Consider the following 22,541-nt stretch of genomic DNA (forward strand, 5'->3'; position numbering starts at 1 on the left):
CATGCCATCAAAAACTCTGTGTAAGGTCTGTAAGAAGGGTGTTTGTGGAGTGTAGTGGCCTAAAGCCATGTTGTGATTGGGCTAGGGGAATGTGAGGTGTGACTAGCTGTAGTACCAGTCGTTCAGTGACTTTAGAGGGGGTGCAGGGGAGTGTGATGGGGTGATGTGAGGAGGGTAACGTGGGGTCTTTGTTGGGTTTAGGGATAATGATGATATTGCCATGCTTCCAGATGTTGGGTATTATGTTGTGTGAGTAGCTGTAGTTTGAGATGTTGGTGAGTGCTTGTATGCCTTGTGGTCCTAGGTGTTTAAGGTGAATGTTGCTTATGTTGTCTGGTCCACAGGCAGATGAGTGCTTGAGGTTGTTAATGATGTGCTTCGTCTGGTTGTAATTGAAAGGTGCGTAGTCTGGGCCTGTGGGGAACTGTCTCTTACGTCGGATGATACGTCGGTCTTTGGGATGGGGGTTTAGATGGCTGACTTGTGAGAAGTGATTGATGAGAGTGTTTGCTTGTTGTTTGTTTGAGAGTATGGTGTCTGTTGTTGTGATGGCAGCGTGTGATTGTGTGGTGTTGCTGTTGGAAAGTGTGATGCTGTTTAGTGTTTTGTAGAGTTTACTGATCTTTGTTTTGTGGTCAAGTGTTTGGAGGTAATTTTTCCAGTTTAGTGTCTGCTGTTCTGATATTTTATTGTTTATTTGAGTGTTGAGTTCTTGTATTTGTTGTATGGTGTCTTGTGTATGGGGTGTTGGGGAGTGTCGCAGTGTGTCCCGTTGTCTGATGAGGCCTTGAATTTCTGGTGTGAAGTTGGGGTTGTATTTCTTTCTGTTGCCTCTAGGGATGTGTCTTTTGTCTGCGTTTTGTATGATTGTATTGAAAGTGTTCACAGCGGTGTTGATGTTTGTGATGGGTGTACTGTTTAGTGTTTCGAAATGTTGTTCTGTTTCAGTTACAGAGGCCTCCCAGTTGGCTCTCTTATAATTAGTGTGTGTGTTTGTTTGTGGCCAGCTGGGGTGATTCTGGTTTTGGTAGTGATGATCATTGGGAGGTGATCAGAACCTAGGGTTTTGACCACTCTCCATGATGTAGTGGGGGCGAGGTTTGGGGAGTAGAAGGTGATGTCTGGAGATGATGGGAGGAAGAGGGCTTGGTGTGGGAAATGAGTATGTTGGTCTAGACTGTTTAGTATGAAAAGTTGATCTGTCTGGGATTGTAGTACCAGCCCTCTGTCTGTATCAGGGTTGTTGACATGCCAGGCCGACGACTTGGCGTTGAAATCACCACCCAGGATGATGTTGGGTATGTTAGTGATGTGGTGTATCTGTGGAGAGTAATTGTGTGGTACTGTGGTGGACGATTGGGGGGGGAATGTATGCGTTAGCGATTGTTATGTGTGATTTGTTACCAGTGCGTATTTTAATTGATTGTATTTCTGTTGTGGTGTCATGTGGGGGGAGAAGTGACTTTGTGTGTGCACTGGTATCTGCAAAGTTAATGGATTTGTGTACCAGGGTGATGAGTCCGCTGCCACCGCCGTCGGCCCGGTCTTGTTGAATGGTGGTGAAGTTATGAAATGTCTGTGTTTTCTGTGGTCTGTGTAGTTTTGTTTCTTGTAAGATGGCAATGTGTGTGTTCTGTTGTTTGATGAATTGTGTGAGTTCATGTTTTTTGGTGTTTATGCCATCTAGGTTTAACTGAAGGATGTTTATGTTGTGTGTGTGATGTGTGTTGGCTGCTGCAGCATGGGGGGGGAGGTGGTGTGGGTGGAGGGGAAGGGGTAGGAGGAGGTTGTGATGGAGGTAAGGGTTGAGGTGGATTAGGATGGGTTGGAATGGGAGGAGTTGGGGGACTGGATGGTGCGGGAAGGGTCGGTGGGTTTGGCTGTGGAGGTGTGGAGGAAGTAGGAGTAGGATTGGAAGGGGGGTTGATGGGTGGGGGGAAGGAGCATAAGGAGCAGGTCCAGGTGTTTGTGTGATGTTTTCTGGATGCAAGTGTTGTACAGGTGTAATGGGTCCAGTTCTTGCAGGAATTGCATTGAACCGAACCCTTTGTCTGTTGGCTCGACGTGATAGGTTTTGAGCACGTTGGACATAAGTATTTGTTGGTGGGTCCTGGATTGCCCTCAATGTCCTCGGCTAGAAGAAGTCGTCGAGAAATGAAAGCCGGGGAGTCATTTCTCGGTGTAGAAAAAACGGTGTTGTTGTGAGTGTTGTGTTGGGAGGTGTGTTACTTGCCCGGGCGACCGAAGCCACTCTCGGGTACTCGAGCCCCATGAGGGGCTGGGAGGGTTGGCGGTGGTTTGGCCCCCATGCTGTCCTCCTCTTCGACAGCCACTGGGGGGTAGACCCACGACGATGGGTTCTACAGTCATGGTGTGAAGGAGATTATCAAACAGAGAATCTTGGCCTTGCCCATGACCAAGTGAAGGCTGTGCTGCTCCTTGAGAGTGATCTTGCTCATCCATCTGAGGCAGTTGGTTGGAGATGGAGGTCATATTAGGGTTATGTTCTTGCCCCCTAATTCAACCTCATTCTTGCAACCCACGAACCAGGGTATTATCGTGACAATGAAGCGGCTGTACTGGAAGAGGTGTTTGGAGGACATGATGGCAGTGCTTGAGGAGGCGGCGGAGGCAGTCCAAGACATGGACAGTAAGGGGAAGAGGACCTTAGCCAACCTCAGGTGGTATCCCCAAAAGTCTGCGATCTGCAACTGGGCTTGGACTTGGAGGGAACTCTCTACACTCACGCTTGAGCATGGTTGGAACAAGCTCCTCATGGGTGAAGAGACCATTGGTTGCTTTAGCAGCTTCGAAGCTCAGGACTTCATCCGGCACACGGAAGCAGCAGGAGAAAAGGTAGCAGAGAACATAATGCACGATTGGCGAAGCGGACAAGGGAGACCCCGGGCATTAGGCTGTCCAGCTGGGAGATTGTGGAGTCCGTGACTATAAGGGGCACCGAGGATGAAAGGGAGAAGGACAATGATGACGACGAAGTGGCATAATCCCTAGGCTCCAGCAGGTTCGTGATGCAGTGGACATCCATCTCGACAACTGTGAGCATTATAATTGGCAGCCCATCTTTACCAATGCCATGGCCACTTGCCTGCAACGGGGCTGTGAGAATGTGATAAAACTGCAGTCAGGTGGGATCCCCAGGCAGTCCTCCATCACGTCTTTTTTCCATCCAGTGATGCCTGCCATTTCATCATCACTGCCTTCGACCTCCTCACGTCCTCTGTCACACCAGTTTTCGACCTTTTTGTACTCTCCTCTGCCACCTCAGCCCTCTGCTTCCTCACACTGGCTTTGTTTATCCCAGCCAGGCACCACCATGGCCACTTCTTCCTCAGTCAGGCATCTCAGCCGTGTCACCACTTTCAGCCCCATTGATATTGGTGCCTTCACCTGAGGTCTTGCCTCAGTCAGAGGCCTTACCGGAACTCCACCTGACAACCTCTGCCACTCCATCACCCATGGTGGAGATCAATCTTATGGTGGTGGAGCTGGAGTAGTCTTTGGGAGAGCTATTTGCTACAAGACCACATGGGATTAAGTGTACTGTGCAATACTGTACTGCATGGTGTACAGCTCAACCCTCCATCAATGTGAACACTTGGTGAGTACATACAGTAGTCCGCTATGTACTGTATTTTCTGAACTGTATCATTACTGCACTATATGTTATGCTTAGTTTTTATCTTTTGTTCATGGGAAAATTTTAAGGATAGAGGGTCAAAATGGATAGTAACCCTGTATCCGGCTCGACGCTGAATGTTGAGCCAATGAGGGGGGTACTATGCAATATATGGTGATCTGCTTTTATTAGCTTAGGGCTTGGCTGAATTATAACGAAAAGTTGAGAGTTCACTTTATAGATGTTTGCAACAACGTGGAAGAGGATGTGGCACAAGGAAAGAACGTGTGTGTGTGTAAAAGTAGACTGGATAATTTAAGATATGGAGACAATGAGCTTAGCTCAAATCCTGTATACTTCAACTAGGTAAAGACCTCAGTGTAAAGGGACTAACCAAAGATGCTACAAAGGATCAGGGAGCCTAGAGAGAACCCATCAGTTGACCAAGTCTTACATATACTGGCACAGCCAAGGCTATTTACTTTATTTTACTCCTAGATAAATCACACTTACCTACTTTGCGTGTTTTTAGTTTGCGTATCACCTAGTTTGCTACCACCTCTAGGGAGAATATAATACAGTACTGTATTGTAGAAAAAATTACGGTTGTCACTATTTTGCCTTTACAGCGAAGGACACGACGTAACCGGCAACAATCAGCCACCCAGTCTCTCTCCCTCTATCATAGCATGTGCTTGTTACCAGTTACAAGTCAAGGAGATGTGTCAGGCCACAGACAGGACCTACAGTTTTTATGCTGATCAGCACCAGAAAGGTGTAAACCAGAGTACACAGACGTTAACCCCTAGAGAATGCATTTTTCTGAAGCTTCTGTTCCACCCCAGCATCAAGTCAGGGTCAGTTTTTCAACTTTTACCAGGGTAAAATTTTTTCATACAGATTTGAAGAGCTTGAATTAACACACCTGAAAATGCCAATCTCAGTCCCCTATGCCTAATGGGTTACCGCAAAACCACCTATCAAACATTATAAAAGTTCCCCCTGGCGATTAGAAAGAATTTAGCGGAAACCTAATTTTCCCTAGAGAGCCCTACCAGAATCAGTGAAATCAATGTAAAATATGTTTCTGATGATGAAACTAGGTGTAGGGGTGAGCATGAGTTAAAAATAAATAAATCATCATCTTAATCATCATCATCCGGACCTCCTTTCCCACCCAAGGGCAGGGTGAGGAGTAGCAATGTCCAGACAGCCCAAAATTGCCCAGTCCAATTGGCCACGCTTTCATTCACTCATCACTCAAGCCCCTGGAATCCTGTCTCTATCAGATACGCCCCAAACATTCACCACGTTCTGTAGCTTCACATATCGTATCCGACAGAGTCAATCCAGACGCTGCCACGTTAAAAAGGGGTGCCAAAAATCCCTGATCATGCACATCTCACAAAATTCATCCAGCCAGCTCGATCTCCTGTCAGTTCCCTAGCCTCACCGACTTCCAAACCTCTCTGCCTCACACATTCATTCACCATATCTCTCCACCTTGTCCTTGGCCTACCTGGCCTCCTCCCTCCTTCGAATTCGCTCAGATATACCTTCTTCACCACTCTGTTGTTATCCATTCTCTGCACATGACCATACCATCTCAGTACACTCTCTTCAATTCTGGTGTCCACCGACTTCCTCACTCCGCATCTTTCACGAATCACATTATTTCGTATCCTATCCACCCTCTGTACTCCACATACATTCCTCAGCAGTCCCATCTCCACTGCTCTTACTCTTGACTTTTCATTTTCATGCCACACCATGGTCTCACATCCATGTTAAAGTTGGCACTAACACTCCTTCATGTAAGCCTCGTGCAGCTGCAGCACTCAAGCCTCTGTTTCTTATCAAGGCCTTCATTGCACCAGCTACTTTTCTTCCTTGTGTCACACTACTTTCAACTTCTTTTGCACATTTTCCTCTCTTTTCTATCACTGTACCCAGGTATTTGAACTCTCACCAATTCGTCTCTCTCCATTCACTGTTACATTGCACTGGGAGTCACCTTCTCTCTCAATAACCATCACTTTACTCTTTTCTACATTTACTCTCAAGGAAGGACGCTTACAGACATCAGCAAAACTCTGCACTAGCCTACCAAATTCTTGTCCGGAACTTGCAAGCAGTACTGCATCATCAGCATACAACAAATTTGAGATATTCCACCCATCACCGTTCATTACCAATGCCATCCCTCTCTCCATTACTCGTGTTTTCACTTCTCTCATCACCCCATCCATATATATACATTGAACAACCAAGGGGACATCACACAACCTTGTCACATGCCCACACTGATTGTGAACCATTCACTTAGATGCCCATTAACCCTGACACATGCTTCACTACCATCATAAATACTCTTGACGGCACCTAACAGCTTACCCTCTACACCGTACATGTGCAAAACTTTCCACAATCCTTCTCTGTCCACTTTGTCATATGCTTTTTCCAGATCCATGATTTTTTTTTTTTTTTTTTTTTTTTTTTTTTTTAAATGCGAGGAAGAAGGAACCAAAGGCCATGAGCCCGCAGTAACAGTTCCCTCCAAGAGAAAAACAAAATACAATAGAGAGCCAAATTCAAGATCCGATCATTTTGCCATAAACACCTTATGGTCCTTCTCACAAGCCTTCTCTACTATCTGTCTCTCTGCAAATATTTGGTCCACACATCCTCTGCCACTCCTAAAGCCACCCTGTTCATCACTCACTAGGACTTGTGATCTCTTTCTTACTTTCTCAATAATAATTCTTCCATATACCTTCCCTACTCAGTAAGCTTATGCCACGATAATTCTTGCACTCACTTCGCTCACCTTTATTTTTGTACGGGTACAATCACAGCCTTTTTCCACTCTGCAGGCACAGTTTCACTCATCCATGCCTTCTTACATATCTCCAACAAGCACTTCATTCCATTCTCTTTACTACATTTAAACATCTCTGGATACACCTCATCAACCCCAGCTGCTTTCCCATTTTTCAGCCATTTCACAGTGCTCTTCACCTGTGCGAGTGTCATGTCTCCTGGCACGGCATTCCTTCTCTGCACACCCCCAAAACCAATCATGTTTACAGCCACTCTGCTCTCTCTTATCCCCATTCATCAGGCTTTCAAAATATTCTTTCCATCTGGTCCTTATTTCATCTCCATGGGTTAATAATCTACCATCTGCATCCTTCACACCATCCCATGCTTTCACTTCTACATTTCCGCACCTCTTTCCAGAATAACTTTCTATTTTAAATAAAATGAAAAATATGCATACTAAAAAAATTTGGCAGAAACCTAATTTTTGCTAGAGGGCCATACCAAAATCAATGTAATCAATGTAAAATATGTTTGTTGATGAAACTAGGTGCAGGAGTCAGCATGAGAGTTAAAAAAAAAAAAAAAAAAAAAAAAAAAAGTAGACAATCGCAGGCCGATCATGGCAGGGAAATTACAGTGTCATATTCAGGACAGTTGATATGGAGGGAGGAAGGTGGAGGTGGGGTGGGGGTCTCTGGTGGAGGTGAGGGGAGATGAGACACACCCCCAGTGTGAGGGAGGTGGTGGTGGGGGTATTATGGCAGGAGGAAACACACAAAGCAATCATAGCAGGGAAATTGTTGTGTCATTTGATGTAAGTGGGGGGTGGAGGAGGGGGTGACCTGTAGGGGGGTGAGCAGGCACGATACACCCCCCCATACAATGCAGGCTAGATGTGGAATTGGTGAGTAGTTTGGGTGGGAGGGGACAGAGCAGGCTGTACCCAATCAGGCATAGGGAGGTGGAGAAGTGGCTGGGGAGGGAGGTCTCATCCCCTAGTTTTGATTGGATAGGAACCTATCTATCTATCTATTGCCAGACGCCTCAATCCCGTTTGGGGTGGCCACAAACAAATCGCCTCCAAGTCGCCCTGTCCCCCGCCATTTCACTGCCCTGCTCCCAACTCACACCCCCCTCTCTCATATACCTCTCCACCCCATCCCTCCATCTCATCCTCGGCCTCCCCTTCCCTCTTCCCCCCTCCACCTCACTCACATACACTCTCTTCGTCAGTCTTTCGCCCTCCATCCTCTCCACATGGCCAAACCACCTCAGTGTGTTCCTCATAACGCTTCCTATCACATCCACATCCACACCACAACGCTCCTTTATATCCTCATTCGTCAGCCTGTCTCTCCACGTGACTCCACAGGCTCCTCTTAAATAACTCATTTCCACTGCTCTCACTCTTGACTTGTCCTTCCAACAATGTCCAAGCTTCACTTCCGTACGTTAGAGTTGGTATCACAATACTGTCATGTAGTAACTTTTTCACTTCCATGCTCACTTCCCTGTTTCTTATCACTGCTTTTAAGGAACCAGCAACCTTTCTTCCCTGCTGTACCCTTTCAAGCACTTCACACTCCAAACCTCCATCCTTACTCATCACACTACCCAAATACTTAAACGTACTCACATTTTCCAATTCCTCACCATCTAACCTTGCTGTACATTCACTAACTTCACCTCTCTCAAAGACCATCACTTTACTCTTCCCTACATTCACCTTTAGGTTCCGTTTCTTACACACTCTCTCAAACTCATCCACCAAGCCTTGCAGCTCCCCTTCGTCTTCACTCAACAACACAGTATCATCTGCAAACAACAGTACAGGGAGTTTCCAAACACTATCCTCTCTCACCAGGGCCACTCCAACATCCACTACCCTACCTTGTACCTCTTTTATTACCCCATCCATGTACAGATTGAACAACCATGGAGACATGACACATCCTTGTTTCAAACCAACTTTCAAAGAGAAAAATTCACTTAGTTCACCATCCACACGCACTGCAGCCTTCGCACCATCGTACATACTCTTCACAGCATTCAACAACTTCCCATCTACTCCATATATTCTTAACACTTTCCACAATCCTTGTCTATCCACCCTGTCATATGCTTTCTCCAAATCCATGAAAGCCGCATACAACTTCTTTCCCTTCTCTAGAAACTTTTCCACTAAAGATCTAAGAATGAATATCTGATCTACACAACCTCTTCCCTTCCTAAAGCCTCCCTGTTCTTCTCCAACTAATTTCTCTGTTCTTTCTCTAACTCTGTCTATAAGTATCCTACCATACACTTTTCCTATTATACTAAGAAGACAAATGCCCCTATGATTACCACACACTTCTTTTTCCCCTTTTCCTTTGTACAAGGGAATAATTATACCTGACTTCCAATCCTCCGGGACTCTACCTTCCTCCCAGGCCAATCTGCACATCTTCCACATCCATTCTACGTCATAAAAGGGGCTGGCTTAGTGCTCAACAGTTTTTGACAGACTTTCAGCGATCGTCAGTCAGTTTCTGCACAGCAAACATGCAAACTGATGATTGTTAGTCATAGTACTTTAGGGGTTAATGACTAAATTCCTGAGAGGCCCGGCACCTCCCAGTGACCCAAGTGACCATTGCCCATCAACCAGCTTAGCCCACGACGACGACGATGATGCCACGTCTGTTGTCAGTGCTCTGGATTTCGATAGATTAGTGGCTGAATCATAGATCTAGTGGCAGGAAGTGGATGTTTACACTGTCAGCAGTGACAGTGAGAATGATGTTGGAGGCCAAAGGGGCCACATTAGGACAGTTTCGGATACCCTCTCCCTCCTTTCCCGCAAGCCCAGCCAGTCCTCAAGTTTAGGTACTTTAATGCACTATTTAATTTTTTTTTTTAAATGATCATGCTTATCCTTCTTGCTGGAAATATGTACTGTATATATGTGTACCTGACATATAGAACTGTAAATGAAGGGGGAAAGTTGGGAAAAATTGGTGGGAGAAATTTGTAACTTGGGTGGGGTGTCCTCCATATACTGTTTCATGTATGCTTTTCTGTGGTGCCTACTTTGTGGTTTGCGGCGCAATGTGCCGTCCATATACTCGCAAAGTTAGCCAGTGTACTGTATAAACTGTTGATATGGTGTAGTATGAATGTATTGTTGTGACTGATGAGACACAGGCGTGCTGCTGTGTGACATGTTTAAGCTACGTTTTAAAAGTCATGTAGGTCCGAGGAGCAACACTATCACAGGAAAAGCAGCCCTTCCCCACGTACTGCTTCATGCGTGGTTATAAGTGCGGCGAACATTTGAAGAGTAGGGTGAGAAATGCTTGTGGAAATTTGCGTTGTTGAAATGGCAGTATTTGAGAGGCTGTATATGTCATTGAGGAAACAACAGCGAGGTGGCAGAGTGAACGTGTGAAATACTTATGACTATACACTCTTAACTGTCCATCTCAGTTTGAGATTGAATGTGGGTCAGGAGGGTAAAGGCACTGCCAGCCTGACTGACAGATGCTTTAATATCATGTAGTACTGATAGAGTATCTGATAAGCATAGTGTAATTAGCCTATCTTTGTACTTGTCATTTTCCTCTCTTCTATTGGAGTAGCACCTCTACATGTGCAGTATAAATGTACATTTTCATCGAGTTGTACGAGTACCTCTCCCTGATATATTACAGTACTTAATCCTTAAAGTTTTTCAGAGGAAATTTTCTTTTCTCACAGCCAACCCATTTGCTGGGTTATTTGGTGGCCTGGCATTACCAATGGGCCCACCAAGAGAAGGAGGAATACCATTTCTGTTCCCACCAATGCCTGGCCAACAGCAACAGCAACAGCAACAACAATCACAGACCACCACAGTCACAATGACATCCACCACAACCACCACTGCCACCACTTCCCCTGGGATGACCATACCTCCTTCAGCATCAGGTAATAGTTGTTCAGTCTGGAACAGTACAACACACATTTACCAGTAATTATTTTGTACAGTATACAATATTACCTCCACCACCACCACCACCAGCACCACCACTGCTGCCGCCAGAGATGGGATGAGTTTGACTGCAGAAGAAAACACAAGAGTAGAACTTGCAAATAACTTATCTTAGTGAAATGGGCAACACAGCCTTTCACTAATCAATTAGCCAAGTGTATGAAATCATGCCTTCATCATGCTAGCAGAACTATTTGCTTTTATTTTTTTATTTTTTTAAATACCTGCTCACTGTACACCTGTGGGATTGTCATTAACTACTGTACATGGTTAAGGAACGGGGTTCACCTCTTGTCTTGTGCTTTCCCATACATAGCTTCATCCATCTGTTTCAGTCCCTTGTCATTGCATTAGCATCAAGATTTTATACCAGATACCTTCAGGAAGGTTCCCTGTTGCACATTAACTCACCATTTTGAACCACCTCATTGTGACAAGTTCTTGTGAAGTGCTGGCTAGACACTTTCCTTAGAGGGACGAAACAGTGGTGAGAGGAACCAAGCACTTAGGTTTGATTGATAAGTAGGATATGAATGGAAGAGTAGGCACTGGTCCTGAGGATGACATAATGGGTTGTTGGGGAGTACTAGAAGAATATTATAATGGGAATAGACTAAAGGATATGTGTCAGAACAGGAGGTTGTGCATTTGTTATTTGTATTTCAAACACAAAGATGCACATAAATTTACCTGGTATAGAGGAAACGAGGATTGTGTTAAAATAAGCCTGATTGATTACGTGCTCATAGAGAGGTCGATGATGGGACTGGTTGCTGATACAAGGGCTGTGAGAGGACGATGTGGAGGTCTGTCAGATCGTATGATTGTGGTATGCAAGATCAAGCTGAGAGGAGTGAGGTGGATCAAGAGAGAGAGAGGAGCAGTCAGGGAGAAAGAATGAAAGTTGAGAAGCTGAGGATCAAGGAAGTGGCAGATGAGTACTGGACCAAAGTAGAGGACGAGTTAGAATCAATGAACTGGAATGAATTGGATCTGGACAGCCTGTGGAATATGTATAGGGATTGCTTAGTTAGGAATGCTAGAGTGGTGTGTGGTGTGGCAAGAGTATCAACAAAAAAGAAGGGTACAGCATGGTGGGATGAGGAGGTTAAGAGAGTGGTGGAGGAAAAGAGGAAGTGGCTAAGGTGGTTACAGGATAGGGGTTCAGTTGAAATAAGAACTGAGTATATCAAGAGCAAGAAGCACATAAAGAGACTAGTGAAGAGGAAAAAGGAGGAGGTAACTGATGATCTGGGAAGAAAAATGAATGCGAACTACTGTACCCTGAAAATAGGAAGTTTTTCTGGAAAGAGGTGTGGAAATGTAAATGTGAAAGTGGAAAGAAATGTGATGGTGTGAAGGATGCAGATGATAGGTTACTAACCCGTGGAGATGAAGTAAGGACCAGATGGAAAGAATATTTTGAAAGTCTGATGAATGGGGATAGAGAGAGCAGAGTGGCTGCAAACATGATTGGTTTTGGGGGTGTGCAGAGAAGGAATGCCGTGCCAGGAGACGTGACACTTGCACAGATGAAGAGCACTGTGAAACGGCTGAAAAAAGGGAAAGCAGCTGGGGTTGGTGAGGTGTATGTAGAGATGCTTAAGTGCAGTGGAGAGAATGGAATGAAGTGCTTGTTGGAGATATGTAAGAAGGCATGGATGAGTGAAACTGGGCCTGCAGAGTGGAAAAAGGCTGTGATTGTACCCCTGTACAAAAATAAAGGTGAGCAAAGTAAGTGCAAGAATTTTTGTGGCATAAGTTTATTGAGTGTCGTAGGGAAGGTATATGGAAGAATTATTATCGAGAAAGTAAGAGAGAGATCACAAGTCCTTGTGAGTGATGAACAGGGTGGCTTTAGGAGTGGCAGAGGATGTGTGGACCAAATATTTGCAGAGAGACAGATAGTAGAGAAGGCTTGTGAGAAGGACCATAAGGTGTTTATGGCATTCATGGATCTGGAAAAAGCATACAACAAAGTAAACAGAGAGGGATTGTGGAAAGTTTTGCGCATGTAGGCCTATGGTGTAGATGGTAAGCTTCTAGGTGCTGTCAAGAGTTTTTATGATGGTAGCGAGGGTTAATGGGCATCTAAGTGAATGGTTCACGATCGGTGTGGGTGTGCAACAAGGTTTGTGATGTCCCCTTGGTTGTTCAATATATATATGGTAGGGGTGATGAGAGAAGTAAAAACAAATAATTGAGAGAGGGATGGCGTTGGTAATGATTGGTGATGGATGGAATATCTCAAATTCGTTGTATGCTGATGATGCAGTACTGCTTGCAAGTACCGGACAAAAACTTGGTAGGTTAGTGATGAGTTTTGCTGATGTCTGTGAGTGTCATGCCTTGAGAGTAAATGTAGAAAAGAGTAAAGTGATGGTTATTGAGAGAGAAGGTGACTACCAGTGTGATGTCACAGTGAATGGAGAGAGACTGGAATTGGTGAGATAGTTCAAATACTTGGGTACAGTGATAGAAAAGAGAGGAAAACTTGCAAAAGAAGTTGAAAGTAGTGTGACACAAGGAAGAAAAGTAGCTGGTGCAATGAATGCCTTGATAAGAAACAGAGGCTTGAGTGTTGCAGCTGCACAAGGCTTACATGAGGGAGTGTTAGTGCCAACACTAACATATGGGTGTGAGACTATGGTGTGGCATGAAAATGAAAAGTCAAGAGTAAGAGCAGTGGAGGAATGTATGTGGAGTACAGGTGGTGGGTAGGATACGAAATAATGTGATTTGTGAAAGGTGTGGAGTGAGGAAGTCGGTGGACACCAGAATCGAAGGGAGTGTACTGAGATGGTATGGTCATGTGGAAAGAATGGATAATAATAGAGTGGTGATAAAGGTATACCTGAGTGAATTTGGAGGGCGAAGGTGAGGTAGGCCAAGGAGAAGGTGGAGAGATATGGTGGATGAGTGTTTGAGGAAGAGAGGTTTAGAAGTCAGTGAGGCTAGGGAACTGACAAGAGATCGAGCTGGCTGGATAAATGTGAGGAGAAGTGCATGATCAGGGATTTTGGCACCCCTTGTGAGAATGGCAGCGTCTGGATTGACTCAATTGGATACGTTTGTGTGAAGCTTCAGAATGTGGTGAATGATTTTGGTGTATCCGGTAGAGCCAGGATTCCAGGGGCTTGAATGATGAGTGAATGAAAGTGTGGCCTATTTGGATGGGGCAAGTTTGTGCTGTCTGGATGTTGCTACTCCTCACCCTGCCCTTGGGTGGGAAAGGAGGTCCGGATGATGATGGTGATGATGATGATGATGATAAAAAATAGGATTCTTGAGTGGCTGCTGAGCTGAATATTAGGAGACAGTGAGTGGTGTTCTTGATCGTTTATGCTGCTGGTGCAGAGGAAGATGTAAAGCCAATCCCATATAGCACACTTATCAGTTGTTATTTTTTTCATTACAGTATCATGGACAAAAAGAGAAACAAACTTTTCATATGGTAAAAAGAATACATATGCTTATCAGTGTCTTCCTATCTTAGCAACCACAAGATAGGCTACCTTGTATCCTAAGCGTGCTTGGCCTGTATCTAATGTCAGACAGGAGACACTGAGGTAATGCCAAACTAAATGCAGTATGGATGAATGTAGTTTTACAGTATACACACTGGGCCTTATGAAGTTGGTCCCTAGTCATACTGCATTAAGACATTATTATATATGCCCTTTATTTGCATCTGATGGCGTAGTTGGTAGGGAAGTCATTCATAATACCAAATCATATATTAATAAGTACTGGGTACTCATGTTAAGAGTTCCCCCTGTACAGGCCAGCTCCATTGCCAGCCTATTGTAAGCATTCATTGAGAATACTGGTGGAAAGTAATTATCCTGTAGTGGACTAGTACTGTACTTACCATGAATGATATTTAATTTTCTTTTCAGTTTCTGCAGTCTCTGTAGTAGAAAACGTAAGAGGAATACAACAGGCCTGTTGGCCCTTTTAAAACTTTTGTGTAGGGTAGGTTGTAACTAAGGTGACTAGTCTGAACCAAAGACAAGGCAAGAAAAGGCAGAAAGTGGATTTTGGATGAAACATGAACAGGTTCTGCGTAAGAAACACTATGATTAATCCTTGTAACTTAGGTGTTGTTATAATTGAATTGACCAAAATATTACTAGAAATATGAAAGGAAAGAATGGTAAACATTGAATTACTGTCCATGTCAACCCCCTGTCCTAAAAACTTTCCTACAATAATACCCTTGAGTAAAAGATTAATATTAAGCACAAAATACAATACAGTTTTGGTACAGTATGTACTGTATAGTACAGTAATCATTCATTCATTCACCATCCAATCCTACATTGCCCCATGAGGAATGTAGGAGCCTGAGGCTAGGCAAGTTGGTCCTGGCATTTAAGATGAGAGTGACCAGCCTCGCTCATCTCTGAGTGGCATTATGTGAGCAAAAAACCCCAGCCATCCCTTGGATATAAACCTTCACTGGCTCAGTCCAATTGGAGCTCTGTAATTACCCACTAAACCACCAGGTGCCAAAATTGGGTTATATGGTTACCACCCAGCATAGTAAATGGTTTCCTGGTGTACAGGAAACCATTTGGCTTGTCACTCATTGTAATCACCCACAGGCAGAAGGAAGAGGAAAGAATGAAGGAAAGGAAGAAGAGGGAGTGTAAAGTCACCCATAGGCAAAAGGACAAGGAAAGAAAGAAGGACAAAAGAGGATGGAAGGAAAGAAGGATAGAGGGGGAGGAAAGGGTAGACACCCGAGAGCAGCACTATATTGAGTGAGTGGATGGTGAGTGCCCCCACCTACCACAATAGTACAGTAATGCAGTACATAATTTAATCATAATCATACTGAAGTCACCTAGTGTTGGCATCAGTGGAGGGTAGATATGCACAGGTACGTCTGTACTCTTTAATAGTCAGAGCACTAGGGCACAGAGCACCTTGCCGTGGGTGCCAGGGTGAAAGATGTTACCCAGTATGATCATTAATGGGCCATCATCATGATTTTTGTAATTCAGCTCATTACAACAGTAACATGATTCTACTTCAGAAATCCCCAATACTAGGACATGCCATAGTGCAGCTAAGCTTTCCAGTGAGGTGGAAGCTTAACCCTGCACTGAAAACTAGCTCAGTGCACCCTTGTAGTTGTTAGAACCTATTGGGAAAATGAAAGTCAGAAGTGTGGAAAAACCAGATTTGTATATAGACTTTCAACACAATGAGAGTCTTGGCCTGGATTTGACTCTGTTCACTTTTGACAGAGTTTCCTGCCTGCAAGATTTGATTACGTGGAGGGTTGCAAAGCTTGTAAGCATATTTCATATAACTTCTCAGGGCTGGTAAGGATTGACAGCCACCCATTGACCCAATTTCTTCTTTGTTTCAGATGGGTGGGTAACATTCTGAAATAGGAATAAAGGTGGTTGTCAGGAGAATGCTAGACTCATTATTTCTGCAACATATATACTTCTACTGTTGTTATATATATATTGATAGGTAAATTGATTAGGTTGTGAGAAAGCTGAAAACCACATACCGTATTTCGCGGCATGTAAGACGCAGCATTGTGAAAGACGCACCCTAATTCTGGCAGGGCAGTTCTGTGAAAAAAAAGTTTGCCCCAACCAAGACTGCAGTAAGGTTTCTTGATAAGAGCCATTACCACACAGATACACACTCACCTTTCAGAATCTATTAATTACTGATCATCAGCCTTTGGTTTCATTTTTTATATACAAAGAATGGTACAGGAAAAGAAAACAATGCCCCTTCTTGACAAAACGTGACTGATATGAGCCACTATCACTTAGATACAACACTCACCTTTCAGAATCTATTCAGTACTGCTCATCATCCTTTAGTTTCTTCTTTTATGTACAAAGAATGATACAGGAAAAGAGAAAACAAAACCCCGTCTTAACAAAACGTGACTTCACACCACGAGGCCATCTCAACTTTGTTGATAAATATGTATCAGTAAACTGATATAAACACTGTTTTTAATATTTTATGAATTTAAAACCACAAATGAAGTCAATAAACTCCATTCTCTCATTCACTGACGAAAACATAAAATACAATGAATGTTCACATCAGTTCATTTATCCTAAAAGAACCCCGTCATATTCCACACCTGTTACGGAATTTCCTCACACTGCCTTGACTCAAGCATAATATCAGACGACTGCCATCATTAATCATGCACTCTAACTAACCTGTAATTACCTCCACAAATAATATAAAAAGGTAGCACTTGTAAATACACAAATTACAATGTTTTACAACCAAAGTTCAATATAGCAAGGCTGCTTAGGAACAGGATAGACAGCTGTTTTTACTCTCTTCTCTCAGTATCACTCCTTCACTGTCAGCTATGTTTGCCTTGCAGCATCAACAATTAAAAATGTATGCTTCACTGATCATAATTTACTATAAACATTCATTTCAAAACATACTATGGTGAAAACATCCATTGTTACACCTTAGTAACACTGCTGCCTCCCAGTCGCTAGACAGCAGTCTCTACCCCTTCCTCTCAGTATCACTTCCTCACTGTCAGCGATGTTTCCCTTGCAGCATCAACAGTTAAAAATACGTTCTTCACTGATCACAATTTACTAAAAACAGACATTCATCTCAAAACATGTCGAGAATGGTGAAACTATCTCTTAGCAACACTGCTGCATCTTAAGCGCTAGACAACTGGCTCAACCCTCTTCTCCCAGTATCACTCCCTTACTGTCAGCTGTTTTCCTTGCAGCATCAACAATTAAAAATGCATATTTCTCTTACCAGAATTTGCTAAAAACAGACATCCATCTCAAAACATTCGAGTACTGTGAAAACATCCATTTTTGGTCTTAACACTGCTGCCTCCTAGTCGCTATGGTACACACACACACACGCACACATGTACACACCACATGCAACATTCGCTCACCTCTGAAACATTTACATCAGTCCGTTTTGGAGTACCCAGTGGCTTTATTATATGCCAAAAACATCAAAATGTATTTGGTTGTTCAATATAAATATCATCACTTGAGGACATGAAACATCTCAAACAATTTATTCATCCAAACATCGTCAGTGCAAGACTAAAGGTGTACAGCACCATTGATCCTAAATTTTCCATGGTTGCATCTGTCATGATCACCTAAAACCTATATTCACTTCATATTACTGACATGGTGAAAATTTCACTCGTCTTCAAATCCTGAGAATTCATCACTACTTCCCCCGAGTCCTGAAGCATCACTGGAAGTCATCACCACGGTCATCATCACTGTTTCACTGTCACTTTCTTACAGTAAATGGTCCTCAGTACCATCCATTGAATTGCTTATACCACACTTCATACGATTTTAACTTGGCAATCGTTTTAACTGAGCACAGGCGATATTCAGACTTGGGGCATTTGATACAGCCCACATTAACCTCCTCAGTACATGTTTCCTGAACTGAATAAAATCATATGGCGAACATGAATAAACTACACTATAAAATACATTGCTGGCCTGAAGGGATTATAATATGCGGATTATCAGTTCCCTAGCCTGACTGTTCCCACTTCTACTTCCTTAACTACACCCACACCAAACTCTCACCTACACCTTAGGATTCTGGTCGTTTCGGCCGTAACGTCCAAAATGGCAAACGATTTTACAACCTAACTTAACCTAACCTAACAAATTTGGATGTTACGGCCTAAATGATCCCCATTGCCGATCATGAGAGCTTTGCTTAGGCAGCAGAGATGCAGAGAGTGAACGTTGTCAATCATTCTGATCGCTTCGTCTGCTAAGAATACAGCAGAAATGGCGGACGCTGATATGAATGCCCGTCAGGCACTGCTATTTCAGATATTGCATCAGTTATGATACTCAGTGAATTTTATCCTATTTTCATAACAAAATACTGTAATTGGGTGTGCCCTGAGTTGCATAGACATTGCTAAAGTACTTCACTTGGCTGAAAAAGTGAAGCTGTAACTTCGTTAGCTTGCTAGAGTACGGTGTGCGCTGGACACTAAGCTGCTAAGTTGCTAAACCGCTAAACCCCTTGACGGTATTGGCCAGTTGAGCTGAAAACAATCCCGTGAATGCTTTGTGTTCTTGAACTTGCATGTTTTAATATCTGCTGCATATATACACTCACAAAATGTCACAAAAGTAACTGACCTAATTAGGGTTACTGAATTTCCATACGTGACGAAAGTCTGTTTTGATGACTTGGCAGTTTCACTAGCCAGCATCTCTCCAGCATGATTGCTTTCCTAGTTAGTGAATGGATGGCAAGCAAAGTGGTTATGATTGCCTTTCAGAAGGTTAGCAGACAGTTCACCAGTGAGCACGTTACCTTGCTAGAGTAGGGTGTACGCTAGACACTAAACTGCTAAGTTGCTAAACCGCTAAACCCCTTGACGGTATTGGCCAGTTGAGCAGAAAACAAACCGTGAATGCTTTGTGTTTTTGAACTTGCGTGTTTTAATATCTGCTGCATATATACACTCACAAAATGTCACAAAAGTAACTGACCTAATTAGGGTTACTGTATTTCCATACGTGACGAAAGTGTTTTGATGACTTGGCAGTTTCACTAGCTAGCATCTCTCCAGTATGATTGCTTTGCTCGTTAGTGAATGGATGGCAAGCAAAGTGGTCATGATTGCCTTTCAGAGGGTTAGCAGACAGTTCACCAGTGATCATGTACGTTAGCTTGCTGGAATAGTGCGGATGCTAAACTGTTAAATTGCTAAACCGCTAAATATCTTCACGATGTTAGCCAGTTGAGCTGTAAACAAACCCGCGAAAGTTTTATGTGTTTCTGATCTCGGGTGTTTCTTAAATCTGCTGCATATACACACTAGTGTATATTATTTTTAAAAATAAAATCAAGTCTGCATACTGTAGAAAATACCTGTGGTTGCTAAGCATTGAGATGATCATCTTTATAAGAATTTCTTCTCAGTGAAGCCTAACTAACCTGCCTTAGTCTAACGTGCAGGACGCATGGGGATATTTTAAGGTAACTTTGAGACAAAAAAGTGCGTCTTATATGCCGCGAAATACGGTATATTGATAGATTGACAGGTACACAGATGAACACATAGTTGAAGTTATGAGAAAGGTCAGCATAAATGTGAAAAGAAATAATCTCTGATGAATGGTGGTGTGGGTTTCTAATCTTTTGTATGCACAAGTTGCTAAGCTTCTTGATTATTGTGAACAGAGGCTTTGCTGTTTGATTCATACTATAGTGAACATCTTTTAGGAACATGGCATTGTATTAATTTAAAAATTTTCCCTGTCCATGCATGCTTTTCATTTAAATTGTGTTTTTTGACAAAGAGGAACAAAATAGCCTTTCATGTATCAGTCTTGATTTAACTCTGTGAATCTGGTGACATATCTTAAAATCTCATTCTTGTTGCTACCAGTAGGCAATTTTATTGACTAGACATATGCTCATAGTGAAGGGGTTTGTGAAGTATATTTAACCTCTACATTTTGAAAAGTAAATCCCAAGCTGAATAAAATTAAGAGATAGTAAAAATAGAGTAAAATACATTACTGGATTCAACGGGTTAATGAATGTTATAGAGGTATACTTATCTTTTCTTGTAATTTTTCATAAATGGTCAGCCAAAAAATAATACTGTTCCTTTAAGGTGGTACTACTAATCCAGGTGGAAGCAGTGTGCCAGGTCCACCTCTCAACATGATGCCTCCCTTCTTTCCTCTGCTTCCCTTCAGTAAGTACATCCATCATATGCCTGTATTCTCGTTGGTTAAACTCCCCCAACACCTTTTCCTAAGTAGTTTATTTTGATTATTACACCTTACTGTCCTGTGTTAGGTAAACCTTTTCAGTATCACTACAGTAAAGCCCCAAGCTTCGTGCCTAATTGGTTCCTTGAGAAGTACTGCGAACCATGAAACCGCTAAAGTTGGGGCATTGATCTTACTGGAAAAGGCTAATTAGTTCCGGGTCCCATGCCAACTCCCCCTAAAACCCATGTATGCAGTGTAAAATTTACTGATCACACCTGAAAAGAATTCAGTATTAATACAAAGTACATAATAGGCAAGGAAACTCACTTGGAAGGCTAGAGTGAGGTGCTTAATGGAAGGGATGGGGATGCAATTTCCGAGGCAGGTGGTGAGGCTACTGCACCCCACCACCTTTAGCACCTCCATCCTCTTTTGTCTCTGCTGTCTCTGCCTCTTGTTGCAACACATCCATTCTGTGCTACATCTCTTCTGTGGCAATGGCGGTGAACAAGTGTCAATCGCCTTCCATGTGCTTGGTTTGTTTATGTTTTCTCAACATTAATGGAGGGGTTTTCACATGAAACCCAGTGTTTGGGAATATATACAGGCCACCGCTGACCATGAAAACGAGAATGAAGATGTCACTAAACTTGGGGCTTTACTGTACTCTGCTTAAATAGTGTACAAAACGATGTTAGCCAGCTGTATCCTAAAATAAATTGGTAAGGAAGAGATGTTAGGGAGCTTACATAACTGATGAGTAAACAGGCCTAAGACTTGTTGTTTTAGTTAATGAGACGTTTGTATGTATGTGAATTTTGGGGTCTGGAAGAACTGTGGGTGAATGAAAATCGTGCTAGCCAAATTACATAACTTCATTGGTACTGGAGCCCACAAGGTTTTACTTGTATTGTTTCCATCCTTTATTCACTCAAAACTTTTGCATCATACATAGTGTGCCTCACATTTGCATGGTGTATAGATGACATAGTTTCCTTGAAATATGTAACACAGATTCATTATCATCATATGATATAAATATTATATTTTCTTGCCTTTTTGTTATTTACATAGTAAATAACTAAAATAAATAACTATTCTTTAAGGAAATATGAAAACCTTCCTGATGTACACGTAGCTGCCCAGATCGATTTTGAGTGCCTTTTTCAACAGTTTTTGTAACTCAAAGGTTCTGATTCCTCCTAGGTATAGAATGGTCACAGATAAGTTTGGAATGCAGATAAGTTGGAAAGGGTTCATCCCCAATTAGTCTGACTTAAGGTCTTACTATAATGTGATTCATGTAAGTCATGGAGTTAGGAACTCTGTTTGATAGTAGGGTTGAAGAGAATGCATGAGAGTATTGGCGGTGAGAATATGCTTGTAGATATGATGGTGAAATGGGTATATATGCGAGGCTGAAGGTGGGTGGGGGTGTGGTAGAGCAAGAAAGTGGATGGATGTGGTACCAGCAAATGAGTGTTAGTGTGGTACAGTATGGAAGTTCATGAGGTGAGGGTGATGACAAGGGATCAGGCTGGTTGGATGAATTATGTCCATCTGTCTATCTATTGCCAGACGCCTTAATCCCATACGGGGTGGCCACAAACAAATCGCCCCCACGTCTCCATCCCCCACCATTTCACTGCCCTGCTCCCAGCTCACATCCCCCTCCCTCATATATCTCTTCACTCCATCCCTTCATCTCATCCTTGGCCTCCCCCTCCCTCTCTCCACCTCCACCTCGCTTACATAAACTCTCCTCGTCAGTCTCTCACTCTCCATCCTCTCCACATGGCCAAACCACTACAGTGTGTTTCTCCTAACGTTTTCTATCACATCCACACCACAATGCTCCTTCACATCCTCATTTGTCAGTCTGTCTGTCCATGTGACTCCACATGCTCCTTTCAAATAACATACTTCCACTGCTCTCACTCTTGTTTCCCTCCAACAAGGTCCAAGCTTCAGACGAATAATATATGGAGGAATAATGTAGGTAGCAAGGGTTCAGCACTCCCTTTTTAACTTGAAAACTGACAGATAGACTCTCTTTCTGGCTGGTAATGTGAAATGCATGTTGGGGGGGGGGAAACGAGCAGATGGTTAGACCTGTGAGGTTGAGCCACGATATAGGGGCTTGAAAGATGTGTGAATGATTGTGACCCATTTTACTGGCATGCTGTATGTTGATAGTTCTCATTGTTCATGCATAGGTGGTAGTAAATGCTAGGATGAGAGGTACAGGAGAGGGGCTTTAAGTGATAGCACCAGAGTAACAGTTTGGGGCTACTGCTTGGTT

General features: G+C 43.1%; 1 protein-coding gene across 1 annotated transcript in view; it reads left to right on the forward strand.

Moving 5' to 3' along the window:
* sip3 (septin interacting protein 3) overlaps nucleotides 1-22,541 on the forward strand; it is a 90,505-nt gene that overhangs the window by 53,175 nt on the left and 14,789 nt on the right. Inside the window, exons 8-9 of the mRNA XM_080283728.1 lie at nucleotides 10,199-10,408; nucleotides 20,137-20,220. Of these exons, the coding sequence (XP_080139854.1) occupies nucleotides 10,199-10,408; nucleotides 20,137-20,220 (294 nt within the window). The remainder of the gene's footprint in view (nucleotides 1-10,198; nucleotides 10,409-20,136; nucleotides 20,221-22,541) is intronic.

The sequence above is a fragment of the Coenobita brevimanus genome, chromosome 13 (genome assembly GCF_032717465.1).
Source record: "Coenobita brevimanus isolate Jiangsu-jjx chromosome 13, ASM3271746v2, whole genome shotgun sequence".
NCBI classification, from domain to species: domain Eukaryota; kingdom Metazoa; phylum Arthropoda; class Malacostraca; order Decapoda; family Coenobitidae; genus Coenobita; species Coenobita brevimanus.